This window comes from Aquarana catesbeiana, linkage group LG01, assembly GCF_042186555.1.
Source record: "Aquarana catesbeiana isolate 2022-GZ linkage group LG01, ASM4218655v1, whole genome shotgun sequence".
Classification (NCBI taxonomy): Eukaryota; Metazoa; Chordata; class Amphibia; order Anura; family Ranidae; genus Aquarana; species Aquarana catesbeiana.
Genome location: NC_133324.1, coordinates 74,058,295 through 74,074,820, shown reverse-complemented (window position 1 = coordinate 74,074,820; position 16,526 = coordinate 74,058,295). Strand labels below are relative to the sequence as shown.

Here is a 16,526-nt window from a genome sequence, read left to right as displayed (position 1 = left end):
ATCTACTGCAGAGCCCAGCAGAGAAAGTGGAAGCATTCCTCTACTGGCTCTTTGCTTACCACTGACAGCAGAAATTGCTTGGCCTGTCAATGCATCTGTAATCCTTGCTGATACAGGTCTGAATGGGGCATGGTTTAACTAAAGAGGCACCAACCAATCCTCATCCTTGCAGCCCCCTCCCAGGTCTGGGCCCCATAGGAGAGGTGTGAGCTGCTATGGTAGTAGTTCCATAGCCAACTAAATATATTAAGGTGTAAGCTTTCTTCTGGCATTAATTAATGAAACCAACCCTGAAGACGAGCACAGTTTCCAAAAGTTTGCACTTCAAAATATGAGAACTGTACCAAAAGTAATGCAAAAGTGGGCATACCTTTTTTAATTCACTTTGATGTAGGTCATTTAAATTTCACACATTGGTAGAGTAACTCTTCCTCTATAGTAACTCCTCTTCTTTTTCATTACAGATAAATAATGGATTCCAAGCATAAGCAATTTGCTGTCATTGAGTTCTTGAAGTAGGAGCGGGGCAGGCTGTGCAACATCATAAGCATTTTGTAGCCTTCTGTGGATGTTGGACAGCCCATACACCTCCTTCATTGAGAACTCATTGATGGCACATTGCTTTTGCTTGGAATCCATTATTAACCTGCAATTAAAAAGAAGAGAAGCTACTATTGAGGAAAAATTACTTTACCAACATGTGAAATTTGAATGACCTATGAAAGTTAATAAAAAAGTTATGCCCACTTTTCCAGTACAGCCTCTGTATAATAATTTAGCCACATAAAAGGTATCGCCTATATTTTCACTTTTCGACCTCATTATTTCAATATTATCTGTTACTGTTGGGTTGCCTTAGGGCTCATGTACACACAGACTAGGTTGACCGATGGCCCGCGGGAAAATCGGAAAACGCAACAAAATCACCCCACGATTTTGCCGCGTCTTGCGGCCAAAACGTTCCTATCCTGAACGTGATTCTTCCTCGTTCGGGAGAAGGAGGTTGAACGTCCCCTGACCGCAACAGCTTTGAAACTCTTGTAAAAGCCTATGTGTGCATGGAGACTAAGGCTTTTATGGAGTTGAGTTTAGGAGCCTTGGTAAAAAAAAAAAAAAAAAAAAAAAAAACACCAAAAGCTCCTAAACTCAAGTTTAGAAGCTGTAGGGTACATGAGCCCTTGTTTAGTTGTTTTTTGAGGTGAATCAGAGATAGAAATTGCCCCAAAAAATTCCACTATGCATTGCAGAAGCCTCCTCTGAGTGAAAGAAGCCTTCCAGACTAAAGCCACTCATGGCTGTCCTGCATCAAACACGGAAAACAAAAAACTTCTCTTCTGAAAAGAACACTGTTGTCTGCTCTCGCCTATCCCAGCTACTACAGATGTGATTCTGTAACATAATCTGCAATCTTCCAGATGGTTGGATGTGTGCTGCTTCGGTTCCCATGCGTCACGTCTTATATCTCCCTTTCCATTCACTGGAAATCCTATTTAATTAGAGTGGTGCCAGTTCCTGCAAAATGTGAGAAATGTGTCATGATAACTGGAGAGAAGGTTTCCAAATACCTACATATTAATGTATAACAATAACATGTAGGTGTGGGGATCTAGAAGGGTAAGGGCTTCTGCCTTATAAGAGATGGTCCAAGACCTTCCTGCCACTGGCTGTTTTGGCTGATGGCAGTTCAAAGGATCTGAACAGGACAGGTTCTCATTCAAATGTTTTGTGCTGTATTCGGAACAATCACATGTCCACACACAGGGACTGCTGTTCTTAAAAGTGGTTGTAAACCCTTATGCCGCGTACACACGGTCGGACTTTTCGACCGGACTGGTCCGACGGACGCCGACAGACCAAATCCGGCAGACAATCCGATCGTGTGTGGGCTTCACCGGATCTTCAGCAGACTTTTCCAATCGCAAATCTTACGGACTTTAGATTTGGAACATGCTTCAGATCTTTACGTCGTAACTCCGCTGGACCCAGAAATCCGCTCGTCTGTATGCTAGCCCGACGGACAAAAACCCACGCTAGGGCAGCTATTGGCTACTGGCTATCAACTTCCTTATTTTAGTCCGGTCGTACGTCATTATGTACGAATCCGTCGGACTTTTGTGTGATCGTATGTAGATAAATCCGTTCATTAGAAAGTCCGCCAAAAGTCCGTCGAAAGTCCGTCGGACTGGCTGTCGGACTTTTGTAGCCGAAAAGTCCGACCGTGTGTACGCGGCATTACACACCACTTTTTCCTACAGGTAAGCCTATAATAAGGCTTACCTGTAGGTACTGGAAATACAGTATCTCCTAAACCTGCACTGAGGGAGAAGAGAAACACTGGAATACTAGTCAGTACCAGTGTACGAAGGTGTATTTGCTTTGCAAGAATAAATCACCACTAAAGATGGGTGGCCCAAGTTCGTGGATGATTACGTAATACTATTCGTTTAGTTTTTACATTTAAGAATTGGGTGCCTAAAGAGGGTGCATACTTTTAAAGGATGCCTTGACTGAAAAAAAGGTCAAGAAACATTGCTTTAGAGGAGATGAGGAAGGTTTGGGGGTAAATGTTGATAAAAAATAAATAAACCCTGTATGCATTAAATATCAGTGGAAGGGGTGCTTCCACTCCAGATGTCATGAGCACACCCTAGTAAAGGTGAGGCTCACACTATCTTTTTTTTATAAAGACATTAATACATAGTAAGGCACTGACCCAAAAACAAGCAGGCCAATCAACAGTTCTGACTTTCCCCTGACTTCGCTAGCCACATGTCTGCTCTAGTTCAGTAGCACAGAAACCACCAAGACAAAAGACAACCAGGTAATGAGCAATTTCAGATAAGGTCAATAATAGCAGCCTCCATAGTCATAGCAGATGTGATCATGTCTACCCTTTACGACTACTGTAAAGCCCCGTACACACAAGTGGAATGTCAGGAGACAAAGGCTGGTTAAAAAAGTGTATTCGCCGCAAGATTACTTTTATCGGCGGCGGGAGAGGGCCCCCCCCCCTCCCGCCGCGCTCAGGTGCCCTCCACTACCGGTAGCGGCGGAGGCGATTGAATGCTTCTCCTTTCTGGGTATGGAGATGAGTGAGAGGCAGATGGCCCCCACCCGTCTCCATACCATTGCAGGGCGGAAGCAACGTCAAAACGTCACCTCCGCCCACAGCTCTTAAAGAGCCATTTTTTTTATTGCATTTTAGTGTAAATATGAGATCTGAGGTCTTTTTGACCCCAGATCTCATATTTAAGAGGTCCTGTCATGCTTTTTTCTATTACAAGGGATGTTTACATTCCTTGTGATAGGAATAAAAGTGACACTTTTTTTTTTTAAAAGAACAGTGTAAAAATAAAAAATAAAAGGTAAAATAAATAAGAAAAAATTTTTTAAACGCGCCTCGTCTCGCCAAGCTCGTGTGCAGAAGCGAACACATACGTGAGTAGCGCCCGCATATGAAAACGCTGTTCAAACCACACGTGAGGTATTGCCGCGATCGGTAGAGTGGGAGCAATAATTCTAGCCCTAGACCTCCTCTGTAACTCAAAAGATGCAACCTGTAGAATTTTTTAAATGTCGCCTATGAAGATTTTTAAGGGTAAAAGTTTGTCGCCATTCCACGAGGGGGCACAATTTTGAAGCGTGACATGTTGGGTATCAATTTACTCGGCATAACATTATCTTTTACAAAAAAAAAAAAAAATTGGGCTAACTTTACTGCTGTCTTATTGTTTAATTCAAAAAATGTATTTTTTCCCAAAAAAAAAAAGTGCGCTTGTAAGACCGCTGCGCAAATACGGTGTGACAGAAAGTATTGCAACGACTGCCATTTTATTTTCTAGGGTGTTAGGAAAAAAATGTATAATGTTTGGGGGTTCCAAGTAATTTTCTAGCAAAAAAAAAAACAGTTTTTAACTTGTAAACAACAAATCTCAAAAAGAGGCTCGGTCCTTAAGTGGTTAAAATTGTCCTGCTAATCTCGCCACACATGGAAAGAATTGCCTTCATCAATGGTGTCAGATTTTTCTCTTATTTTGTAATCAATCGTTTCATGCTTTTAATACTTTCAAAAGATTAGACAGTTCTAGACCTCTTGATTGCAGGTTACATTGGTGACCTCCTGCTAAGAAAAGTTATCTGCCTTCTCTACTGACATCATGACCTCAAAAGTTTGAGTCCGTTTCCTGGAGACGGCACGCATTCCTGGTCCAAATTAGTAGCTCCAAAGCATTAAAGCCACTGGATCACCATGACAGCCTATTTTTATACGGGATTTATAGAGCGCCAACAGTTTGTGCAGCACTTTACAATATAAAGGGAGACAATACTGTTACAATACTATATAATAAAAGAAGGTTAAGAGGGCCCTGCTCATAAAAACGTACACTCTAATAGAGTGGGACAAGTGGCTCAAAAGGTCATAACTGTGGGGGGATGAGCTTATGGAAGTGATAACATTTCAGTTAGTTGGAGGTGTGATAGGCTTCCCCGAAGAGATGAGTAGACATGTGCAATTCGTTTCGTTCCAAGTTCTTTTAACTTCCCTGGCGGTATAATTATTTCAGATTTTTGCGTCTCAAGGCGGTACAATTATTTTGCATAGAAATTTGGCGTTTTATATTGTAGGTCTGTAATTCTTTGCAATAACACACTTAGATCTGTCCACCAAGAGTCTAGTAGATATCAAGGGTATGATGAAGTTTGAAACACAAAATCATAAATTAGAATATAATAAATAAATATAAATAATTAAAAAAAATAATAGTATAATAATAATAATAAAATAAATGTCCCCACGATTCACTATCGCTCAATTCTGCAAGTGTTCTAATTTACTATCGCTGTTTTCTAGCTGGTCCAAAGCCACTTTTGACGTAAAGGGACACTTTTTGGTTGCTATGGACAATCTCAAGTCTGCAGACAGAAAGAACAGTATATATAATATAAAACTGCATGCAGGGCATTGGACGAAGCACTGGGGACAAAAGGGATGTGAAATGATTTCATACAGTTCTGTAATCTGTAAGATTACAGTACTGTATGTGTTATGATTTTTACATTTTTTTAATTTGCCGCCAGGCTCCGCCCCGTGCGTCGCGACGCTCGCAGGGATCGGAGCCCGGCACAGAGAGGCTTTGGGCAGAGGACAGAGCCCGCAGACAGCGCGGGGGACATCGCAGGATCCTGGGGACAAGGTAAGTAACCTGCACCAGGATCCTGAGATGTAATCCTGAGTGTGGCTCGGGGTTACCGCTAATGGTGCTGAAATTTAACCCCGAGCCACACTCGGGAATACCGTCAGGGAGGTTAACGAATTTCCATAAATTCGGAAATATCCGAATTAACGAAAACTCATTTACCAAATTTTTCAGAGTATTCGAAAATTTGTAAATTCTAATATTTGAAAATTCGTAAAATTGAATATTCGGATATATAAAAATTCAGAAATTCTAAAATCCGAAAAGAAAAACGAAAATTCAAAAGAAAGAAAATCCGAAAATTTCAAAATTCAAAATACAACTAGTAATAACGTAACTATTATGAACTATTAAATTATAGATATTGGAATTTCCTTTCAAATTTGGCTGTTAGAGAACGAAACGAATATGAGTTTATCCAAAGTCACGAATTATCTGAAATAACGAATGCCGTATTGAAACGAATGGAACGTAACAAACAAAAAATAACAATAATAATAAAAACTTTTTATAATTGATATTATTATTATTAATTCATTCTGTTCTATTTGTTTAGATGCGGCATTCGTTATTTCGGTTAATTTGTAACTTCGGAAAATTTGGAATTGGTTGCGTTGATTATTGATTATTATTATTTTGAATTTTCGGATTTTTTTTCTTATTTTCGGATTTACTAATTTTTGGATTTCTCAATTTCAGAATTTTTTTAAGTTCGGATTTTAGAATTTTCAAAATTTGATCATAACGAATGACCCAAAAAACGAAGAAAAAAAAAACCCCACATACACATTTTTCGACAGTGCACATGTCTAGAGATGAGTTTTCAGGGATCGCCTAAAGTCAGCAAGAGAAGGAGATAGCCAGATTGGGGTAGGGCGTTCCAGAGGATGGCAGAGGCTCTGGAGAAGTCCTGAAGAGGAGAAGGAGAAAAGGGAGCTTGAGAGCAAGAGGTCTTGAGAGGACGGTTTGGGTGATATTCGGAGACAAGGTTGGTCATGTAGCTTGGGGCAGAAAGTAATCGTGAAAGGAGAGTTTTATTAAAGCTTTGGGATTGTGGGAGGAAACTGGAGCACTGCTTGGAAATCCATTGAAGAAGAAGATACAGATTCCATGGAGGCATTGTCACCAAGGAAGTAAAGGATCGTACACACGATCGGACTTTAAACAAACTTTTCCATGGATTTCTGTCCAAAGAGCGTTGGCCGTGAACTTGTATTGCATACACACGGCAGGACTTTTTAGGCAACAAACACGAACGTAGAGACGTTTCAACGTACTGACGACACTTCAAAAGAGGAAGTTTGATTCTCCGGCGCCACCCTTTGGTCAACTTCTGTATTGTTGTCTTATCTTTTGCATTGGTTCTGAGCACGCGTGTTTGTACTTTGGACTAAAGTCCGATGGTTTTGTGTACACACGATCGCACTAGCTGACGTAGGACTTTTGTTGCCGCCAAGTTTGTCTGTTCGCACAGCCAACATTTGTCCGATGAAAAGCGAAAAAGTCCGATGGAGCATACACACGGTCAGATGTTGCCTTAAAACAGCGAATTTGCATGTTTGCTGTCAAAAAGTCCGATCGTGTGTATGGGCCTTTAGATGGGAATGCTATCCACTTAGCCATCCTGTTAGCCACTATGTATATGCAGCCTGACCTACAAATGACATCTTACATTGTACACATCACTCTCAAGTCGGCATCTCAGATCAGTGAGATGTTTGGCCACCCATGCTGAAGGACACCCTACATAGACCCAGCTATTCTGATAGACAGATACATGACAGACTGTTCTCTTTTGCATCACCCCAGTTGGCTGTTGGTCCCCCATACATAGCAAAAACCCAACAAAAAAATATGAGATAATTCTACCTTACATCTTTCAGGATAAGCTTTTGAGGGCACATACGAGTGGGCTTCTTTTGCTGCAATTTTAATCCCCTTCTCAAAAACAGTTTATTCGTTTTTTCAAATAAAGAAAGTTACAGATTTAATAGCCTCTTAGGAGTAGTGCACACACATGACAAAGGGAATGAGAACGTTTCCAATTGATTCAAATATCACCCCCCCCCCCTCCAACGATATATGTGAAAGGACTCGCCTTACAAAGTATATATACCCAAGAACAAAAATGTACTATGTTGTGGACTACCAATAATTAGATGAAGCGGCTGCATTCGTTTTCTTTTTTTCTATTATTTTTACCTGGTGATCCTACCAATCGCACATTTCCTGTCCTAAGGCGACACCGGATACTAACTTACTATATCTACGGAAAAGCAGCATTGGCAGTGGCACTCTAGGAAGGAAGTGTTTAAAGACAACAGAACACATCCCCCTTTTTCATGTCCATAAATTGGGGGTGAATTCTGTAGTATACAGAGCTGACCTCACCAGGACAGATAATACTGCTTGATAGAACACTGCAGAGTGCACAAGAAAGCATTGGATATCTGGAAAGATTAACTGAATTTTTTTTTTTTTTTTTTAAATACATTTAAAACAGACCTTCAGTCATTTTTCATCTTTCCATCTATTAAATCTTCTGCCCTTGTTGTTGTTTTATCTTTGGATAGTAAAACTTTTTTTTTCTGCCGGTAAATACCTTTATACAGCCCACTTCATGTTTCTTGTCTGGTCATTAGCCTAGGCTTATGACATCATGCACAGCTCTCTCCCTCACTCTGGTGAGAATTTGCCAGGAAGGGGGGGGGGGGGGTGAGTCATAAGAGGGCCAATGAGAGCTGCAGAGCTGGAGGGGTGCCTCTGTGTGTCTGTGTAAATCCAGGAAGTGAACAGGCAGCAGCTGCCCACAGTTAAAATGGATGCAGCCAGACTCAGTGGAGGGAGATTTCTGCAGCATTTTTGGCAAGTACAAAATCACAGTATATATAAAATAATATACAAAGTGGTTGGAGGGAAGCTTCAGAATGGCAAAGATGTTTTTATTACAAATTATGTGAGCGGACTGCAGTTCCTCTTTAATGTTATATTTAACAGACCAAACAGGATCAAATAAAATAAATCCTTTGGTTTTATATACACTTAAGGCAAACAATCGTATTAATGTTGGTTACTGTGTTAAATGTTGCATGAGTACATTGCAATTCTAAGTTTATAAGGGCAGCCACATTCGATATATATATATATATATAGATATAGATATATCTATATATATATATATAGATATATCTATATCTATATATATATATAGATATATATATATAGATATATATATATCTATATATATATATAGATATATATATATATGGATTGGGGCATCACTCCCACTGAGCTATTGTATTCTGCCGGTGTGGAGCCTTCCCTGCTAGCAGAAAACAATGACCAGCATTGCCGGCCATAGCCAGAAGCTAAAAACCCAAGAAACCCAAGAAAAACCCAACAGGCTGGTTGTACACAAGTCGATCGATAAATCAACTTGTGTACAACCAGCTAGCCCATAAATGGATCAAAATTTGGCTGGCTCCTGCTGAATCAGCCGAATTTCAATCCCTGTATGGCTGGCTTAAAAGCAGAGTTCCACTCAAAGGTGCAACGTCCCCTTATCCGTCTCCTCCCCCCCTCTAGTGCCACATTTGGCACCTTTTGGGGGGGGGGGGGGGGGGTACCTGTTTTTGACAGGTATTTGTAGCTGCTGACTTTTTAATTTTTTGTGGGGAGGCTGGACCTCCTGTTTAAGTTCCCCAGTGGCAGGTAGAGACATGAAGAGACATGTAGGTAGAGGTGCAGGTAGAGACATGAAATATCACTTGATGCAAATCAGTATCATATGCTAAAATTCGCTCAATGGGTTGAATGTGGACTAATCAGGTCCCTTGTTTGAGAATTTCCAGCCTTCTCTTTGAGAAAAGTGTACAATACTCATGTGTACTCATAATTGGCTGCACAGACATCTCCAGCAGGAAGACTTTTACAGCATCTTAGTTGAGAATATTTAGTGTATAATCAGAAAAGTCCATCAAGAAAGTTACTGATGTTAGATGAGAAGACCTAGCTCACAAACATTCCAAAGGAGTTTAGCAGGCTTGAGGTCAGGGTTCTGTGCAGGCCACTCAAGTGCCTCCATGACAGTGTGGTCAAACATGGTCTTTATGGATCTGGTGTTTAGTTAGGGTTGAGGTCATGGCCCTGTGCAGGCCACCAAGTCTGTTCATGACAAACTGGTCAAACATTGACTTCATAGACTTGACTCAGGGGCACAGCCATGCTGGAACAGAAAAGGGCCTTCACCAAACTGTTACGATAAAGGTTGGAAGCACCTTATTGTATATCTATGATGTCTTAGTATGCTGGAGCATTAACTGTATCCTTCACTGGAAAAGAAAACCAAACATGTATAAGACTTTATAGGCGCACCCCTCTCCCTGTAATTTAAGGGATGTTGGCGTCTCAGTACCCGTCACTGGAAACACATGAAGTCAATAATTTGGAGGGTGCTCACTAACTTTTGGCAATTGAGTCATTGGGATGGTCAGGTGTTCACAACTTTTGGTCAGAAAGTATCATTTGGACAGACCTCTTAGTTCCAACAAGGATCCCTTCTTAAACGGTAAACCATCATTGCAGCAAGCACTGTACTTCCAATTCTGTGGTTTTACACGAGTTTGATTTAATCCTTAAGAGAAAATATAGCAGCCTACCTGCCATCCTTCTGCCCCCTGGGTCTAAGTCTTTCCAGCTTCCCTCCTTATTTGGGGAGAAACAATGTCCACATATAGATTATCACACTGTCACTTATCTTCTCCATGTCACAGCGCTAAATAGATGACAGCTGCATGAGATAACCTCTGACCCGGAAACATTTCTGCACTGATAGCCTCTACCTTATGGGAACAGCTTACAGACACTATGTGTTCTGAATGATCATCAAAGTCACTTTGAAGACACACAATCACAATTCTTCCTTGGAATAGCAACAGCTAGCAAAGCACAATCCAGATAAAGAGAATAAAGAATATACAGTATCTCACAAAAGTGAGTACACCCCTCACATTTTTGTTAATATTTTATTATATCTTTTTATATGACAACACTGAAGAAATTACACTTTGTAAAGTAGTGAGTGTACAGCTTGTATAACAGTGTAAATTTGCTTTACCCTCAAAATAACTCAACACACAGCCATTAATGTCTAAACCGCTGGCAACAAAAGTGAGTACACCCCTAAGTGAAAATGTCTAAATTGGGCCCAAAGTGTCAATATTTTGTGTGGCCACCATTATTTTCCAGCACTGCCTTAACCCTCTTGGGCATGGAGTTCACCAGAGCTTCACAGGTTGCCACTGGAGTCCTCTTCCACTCCTGCTCGGGAGCATTAAAGCAACCCTCATGTTTGCATTTACAAAGCACAAGTTTGCTTGGTTCAGAACCGATGCCCAGCTATAGACATTCAAACATTTACATATTCTAAGCATTCATAACATGGGCTTTAAAATAAACTTCAAATGATCTCTGCAGGTACTGTAGAGCAATTTGTCCTCAAGGATCACAACAGAAGCATTAAAGTCCATCAATTCAAATCTTAGCACTCTGCTCTCTCCACTCTTCCTGTGCACCTCCTTCATGTTTACATTACAAATTAGAAAATGGTCAGGCTGACAAGTCACAACTGCAAGGGGTAGCTAAGCCGCTGAAACTTAAAGTGATTTTGTTGTAGAATTGAGGATGAATTACTTCATGGTGCTTGCAGCTATGGAGGTCAGTGAAAGCAATTTTAAAGGAAGATGTTTACGTGTGAACGCAATTTCAATTGCACGCAGAAATGTGCTCACGAATGGTTACGTAAACCTGCATTTTTATGTGCACTGTACACTATACATTCCGATACGAATAGCAATGGTAACAACAGAGGCTGGAACACACAGACTTCCATCTTGTGTTTACTGTTATTTGTCCAGCACCACCACAGATGTCATTTGCATGTCAGTGAGGATGGGATCCCTTGACTATATCTCCTGGGGTCCTCTGTGGTCTAAACTTCTACTGATCTCTGTAGCTACTGTAGAGCAATTTGTCCTCAAAGATCACAACACAAGCATCAAAATCAGTCAATTCAAATCTTAGCACTCTGCTCTCTCTCCTCTTCCTGTGCACCTCTTTTGGGTTTACATTATAAATTAGAAAACTGTCAGGCTCACAAGTCACAACTGCAAGGGGTAGCTGAGCTGCTGAAAATGAAAGTGATTTTGATGTAGAATTATTATTATTATTATTATTATTATACAGGATTTATATAGCGCCAACAGTTTACGTAGCGCTTTACAACTTGAGGGTAGACAGTACAAATACAATACACTTTGATACAGTAGGAATCAGAGGACTCTGCTCCTTAGAGCTTACAATCTAAGAGGGAAGGTCAAAAGATACAAGAGGTAATAACTGTGAGTGATGTGCTGATTGAGAAGATAAATGTACAGTTGTTGGGTGGGGGCCAGATAGGCTTCTCTGAAGAGATGAGTTTTCAGGGATCGTCTGAAAGTGGATAAAGTAGGAGAAAATCGGATGGATTGGAGTAGAGCATTCCAGAGGATGGGGGATGCTCTGGAGAAGTCCTGAAGGCGAGCATGGGATGAGGTGACAAGGGAGTTTGAGAGCAGGAGGTCTTGGGAGGAGCGAAGAGAACGATTAGGTTGGTATTTTGTGACTAGGTTAGAGATGTAGCTGGGGGCCAGGTTGTGTATGGCTTTGTAAGTTATAGTTAGTATCTTGAATTTAATTCGGTGACTGAGTGGCAGCCAATGGAGGGATTGGCAGAGGGGTGTAGCAGACGCTGAGCGGTTTGTGTGGTGGATGAGCCTGGCAGCAGCGTTCATGATGGACTGAAGTGGGGATAGCCTATTTCGAGGTAAACCAATGAGGAGGGAGTTGCAGTAGTCGAGGCGGGAGATGACCAGGGAGTGGATTAGAAGCTTTGTGGTGACATTGGTTAGGAAGGGGCGTATCTTGGAGATGTTGCGGAGATTGAGGCGGCAAGCTTTGGATAGCGATAGAATGTGGGGTCGAAAGGTTAGTTCAGAGTCCAGGATTACACCTAGGACCCTGGCGCGGGGAGATGGGTTGATAGTTGAGCCCTTGATATTGACAGGGAAAGCAGGGGAAGTGGCACCTGAGGGAGGAAATATCATGAGCTCTGTTTTGGATAGGTTGAGTTTGAGGAAGTGATGTGACATCCAGGCTGATATGTCTGCTAGTAAGTTGGTAATGCGTGAGGAGAATTGAGGATGAATTACTCCATGCTGTCTGCAGCTATGAGGAGATCAATTTCAGGAGCATGCAGAAATGTGTTCCACAAATGGTCACATAAACCTGCATGTGTCATGTGCACTGTACACCATACATTTTGATACCAATGGAAACAACATAGAAGCTGGAACACACAGACTTCCAACTTGTCATCACTGTCATTTGTCCAGCACCACCACAGATGTCACTTTCATGTCAGTGAGGATGGGATCACTTGACTATATCTCCTGGTGTCCTCTGTGGGCTATGTTAGTAGATGGTTGGTTGGGTTGGTACATTGGCTTAGTGGTTAGCTGTTATTCCTTGCAGCACTGGGATTCTTGGTTTGAATCTCAGCCAGGAAACTATCTGTATGGGGTTTGCATGTTCTCCCCATATGTGCGTGGGCTCCCCCTAGGTTTGCATGTTCTCCCTATGTTTGCATGGGTTCCCTCTGGGTTTGCGTGTTCTCCCCATGTTTGCGTGGGCTCCCTCTGGGTTTGCATGTTCTCCAAATGTTTGCGTGGGTTCCCTCTGGGTTTGCATGTTCTCCCCATGTTTGCGTGGGCTCCCTCTGGGTAATCCGGTTTCCTCCCACACTCCAAAGACATGTAGGTAGGTAAAGTGGCTCCTGTCAATATCAGCCCTAGTATGTTTGTACAAATTGGCTATGCACATCCTGTATCACATTCTACATGCTGAGCCCAAGACGGGCAATTGGAGAGGATTGAGGAAAGAAAGACCAGGCAACCCAACTCATAAAAAATAGTTAAAGAAATGTAAAAAGGTTTTTAAGCATATCAGATATGGTGGCCAAACAGCTGGATCAAAGAATAGAATGAGTTTTGGATATGACTGAACCGATATATATAGATATATCTTTATATATATAGATAAAGATATATCTATATCTATATATATGTGTGTGCTTAAAGTGGAGTTCCACCCACTTTTACAACTCTTCAGCATCCCTCACTAAACTGTGCACTGTAAATGAATTGGATATTTTTTTATTTTTAATTTTTTTTCCCAGCACCTACTGTATATCTGCTGTATTCATTTTTCACTTCCTCCTCCCTGGCCGCGGCCCATCGCATCATTTCCTGTTTGCAATGCCTTCTGGGAAGGGGCGGAAACTTCCTCTGACACTGCCGTTGCTATGGAAACCTGACCTGAAACCTATTACACTGCTTGTGCTGCACTGAGCATGTGCAAGATCTGCAAGGGTGAGATCCAGGAAGAAATACAGTCTGGCTTCAGATGCCCACACTTAAGATGGCCGCGGCCTGCTGTAAGTTTATAAAATAACTACTGCTATAAACTAACAAAACAGACCTTAGTTTACAGACTAACTTTACTAGAATACATTAAGCTTGTGTATTATAGGGGTATTTTTATTTAAAAAGTATAATTTCGGCCGGAACACCACTTTAAACACCCTCCTTGTACTGTGTTGCAGAAATGACCATGGACTGTGATGTCACTAAGCACCATTTTAAAAGACATGTAAGACAGATCGACAGACATGAGTTAAGGGAAATTCTAGTCACTAAGAGGTAATGCTTATTACATAAACCTTTTAAAAGATAGTTTCAAAAACGTGATAATAGCTTACACTTTATTTTACAACGCTTACAATAACGTTACAAAATACATGGAAAAACTCAATTTCTTTCAAGCAGTTAAGATTTGGAATGTAAATCTGTTTTTCTTGGCTTTCAGATTGTGTTCCCCACTTTCCGAATGATGCAGTAAATCATATAAAACAATATTCAGCAGCTCAACAACAGGCAGGCAGCAATGTACTTACCAATCGATTCTCATCAAACACTTCAAACAGTAGCCTGTGATTAGTTGGATGGACCTGCACAGAAAAACAGTAACTTGTTAGAAACCAAAATTACATTTCAGTACCTTAAATAAACCCGTCGTGAAATAAACACTAAATTGGCCCTAGTATGTGTACTTATGAAGGTGAATTAGGGTCCTTAGATTGTAAGCTCCTTGAGGGCAAGGACTGATGTGAATGTACAATGCACAGAGAGCAAGATCCTTCTCTGCAGCAGGCTATTCTACACACTGTGGATGCTTGCTAATGAAAATAAACTGAAAGGGCTCTTGCACACAGGCTCCCTGAGCCCATGCATGATAAATCCAGATGTATTTCCCCCACCTGGGAAGCCCGGGTGTTGCATACAGCCACCCGTAGCCTTTATTGGGTGTATGCGGCTGTATTCATGATATAAGCGCCAACACTTGTATAGCACACAATAAAAAGCAGGTGAGAAGTGCTGAGACAATGGCAGAACTCCGTTCCTAACACATGTGTGAAAACAGTTTTGCCTCGGGACTTTAAAAAGTTGTGCCCCAATAAAGTAATTAACCATGTAGTAAGAAAATATACATTTTATCCCTTATAAAATTAAAAATCCAACAAAGAAGACACTACGTGTCATAAAAATGCATCATAAAAACAAGCACAATGTACTACTGGAAATATCATATATGTAGTATACATTTGGGTTGAAGCACTTTTGAACTGGAGTTTTTATGTCAGTGGTTCTCAACCTGGAGGTTGAATGATGACTTGTAGGTGTATGGGGTAAATCCGTGCAATGAATTGAATGTTTTAGTTATGGATATGGCTGCTGCCTCTACACATACAATACCACCTAAGTGGAAAGTATTAGAAAATGTTAAAAAAGCAGGAGTAGTATGGCGCTGCCCTTATGGAGACAAAAAGATATTTTCTTGTTTGTAGTGAATGTATTGCCTAGTGTCCTTATAGAATTGCTTCTAAAACCTGTATGTGTTCAAAAATTGAATAAAACTGTGACTGGTGGCGAATATTTCTATTAGAAGTGAAAATACAACAACTGGTGCTCCAATTGTTCAACAAAGGTGCATTGTGCCCTTTAAATTAAGTAATAAAGTAGTCACAGTTTTATTCAATTTTTGAACACATACAGGTTTTAGAAGCAATTCTATAAGAACACTAGGCAATACATTCACTACAAAGAAGAAAAAAATTTTTTGTCTCCATAAGGGCAGCGCCATACTACTCCTGAATGATGACTTGCCAGGGGTCACCGAATCCTGGGCTGTTCCTGAAGCCTGCACCGCTCTCCCAGCCTTTTTGTGGCCGCCCAGCAGGGCTGTCCCTGGAGCCCCCAGAGGCTCACTCTGCCTCTTCGCAGCCCCCCATTCAGTTCACGGCATAGCTGGGGGGCAGAGACTAGAGGTCAGCTGACTGGTGAGGAATGTGAAGTGGGAGGGGCTGGAGGAGACCCTATCAACTGATTTCGGTATAGGTGTCACTGCTACGAGACACCACAAAGTCGGAGACACAGTGAGTAACACTGCCTGTGATTATAGTTGCCATTAAAAGTGCCCACTACAGTTCTCAGATCAGCAGAAGACCTTGATCAAGAGCACCTAAGTTGGCTGATCAGAACTCCCCCCAGCACTGCCAGAGAGAGATAAAAGGGAAAGAAAGGAGACGAAAAAGAAAGGAGTGGTGCATCCTAAAATGTACCATAAGGGGTTTTAATACTGTATGAGTAGAAGGGACTCAGGGAGCGCTAAATATCCGTGGGTTAGGGGCGCAAATTACTTGTCTTGCCTTGGGTACTGACAATCCACGCTACGAAAATAATTTTACTGTTAGGGGTCACCACAACTTGGGAAATTTTATCAAGGGGTCACGGCACTAGTAAGGTTGAGAACCACTGCTCTATACGTTTCATGGAACAGCGTTCACTTCATCAGGAGACAGCCACAGCATTTTTGCATATATAAGTAAGAGTGCAGGAATCAATGCACAAAAAGGTCCCAACAAGGTGAATGAGGCATGGATCACCCCAGCATGGGAAAGAAACCAGAAAGGGTAGGCTCCATGGCCAGGACACAGCAACGGACTTAAAGAGGTAAAGAACCTTAGGCTCGAGCCCTGAAAAGTCCTAGTTGTATGTGGCCATGTCAGAGCCACGGTGATGGGTGATCATGGGGAAATGCAGAGGGTCCCAGGGGCAAAATGTGACCATGTCAGAGCCACTGTGATCGGTGATCGTGGGGAAATGCAGAGGGTCC

The 16,526-nt window shown here is 41.5% G+C and overlaps 1 protein-coding gene across 4 annotated transcripts in view; it reads right to left on the bottom strand.

Annotated features, from left to right (window-relative positions):
• The window catches only part of NEDD4L (NEDD4 like E3 ubiquitin protein ligase), a 578,915-nt gene that overhangs the window by 232,166 nt on the left and 330,223 nt on the right, over positions 1-16,526 (bottom strand). For all 4 annotated transcript variants that reach the window (XM_073620478.1, XM_073620530.1, XM_073620504.1 and 1 more), the window contains one exon: positions 14,248-14,301. In XM_073620478.1, the coding sequence (XP_073476579.1) occupies positions 14,248-14,301 (54 nt within the window). The remainder of the gene's footprint in view (positions 1-14,247; positions 14,302-16,526) is intronic.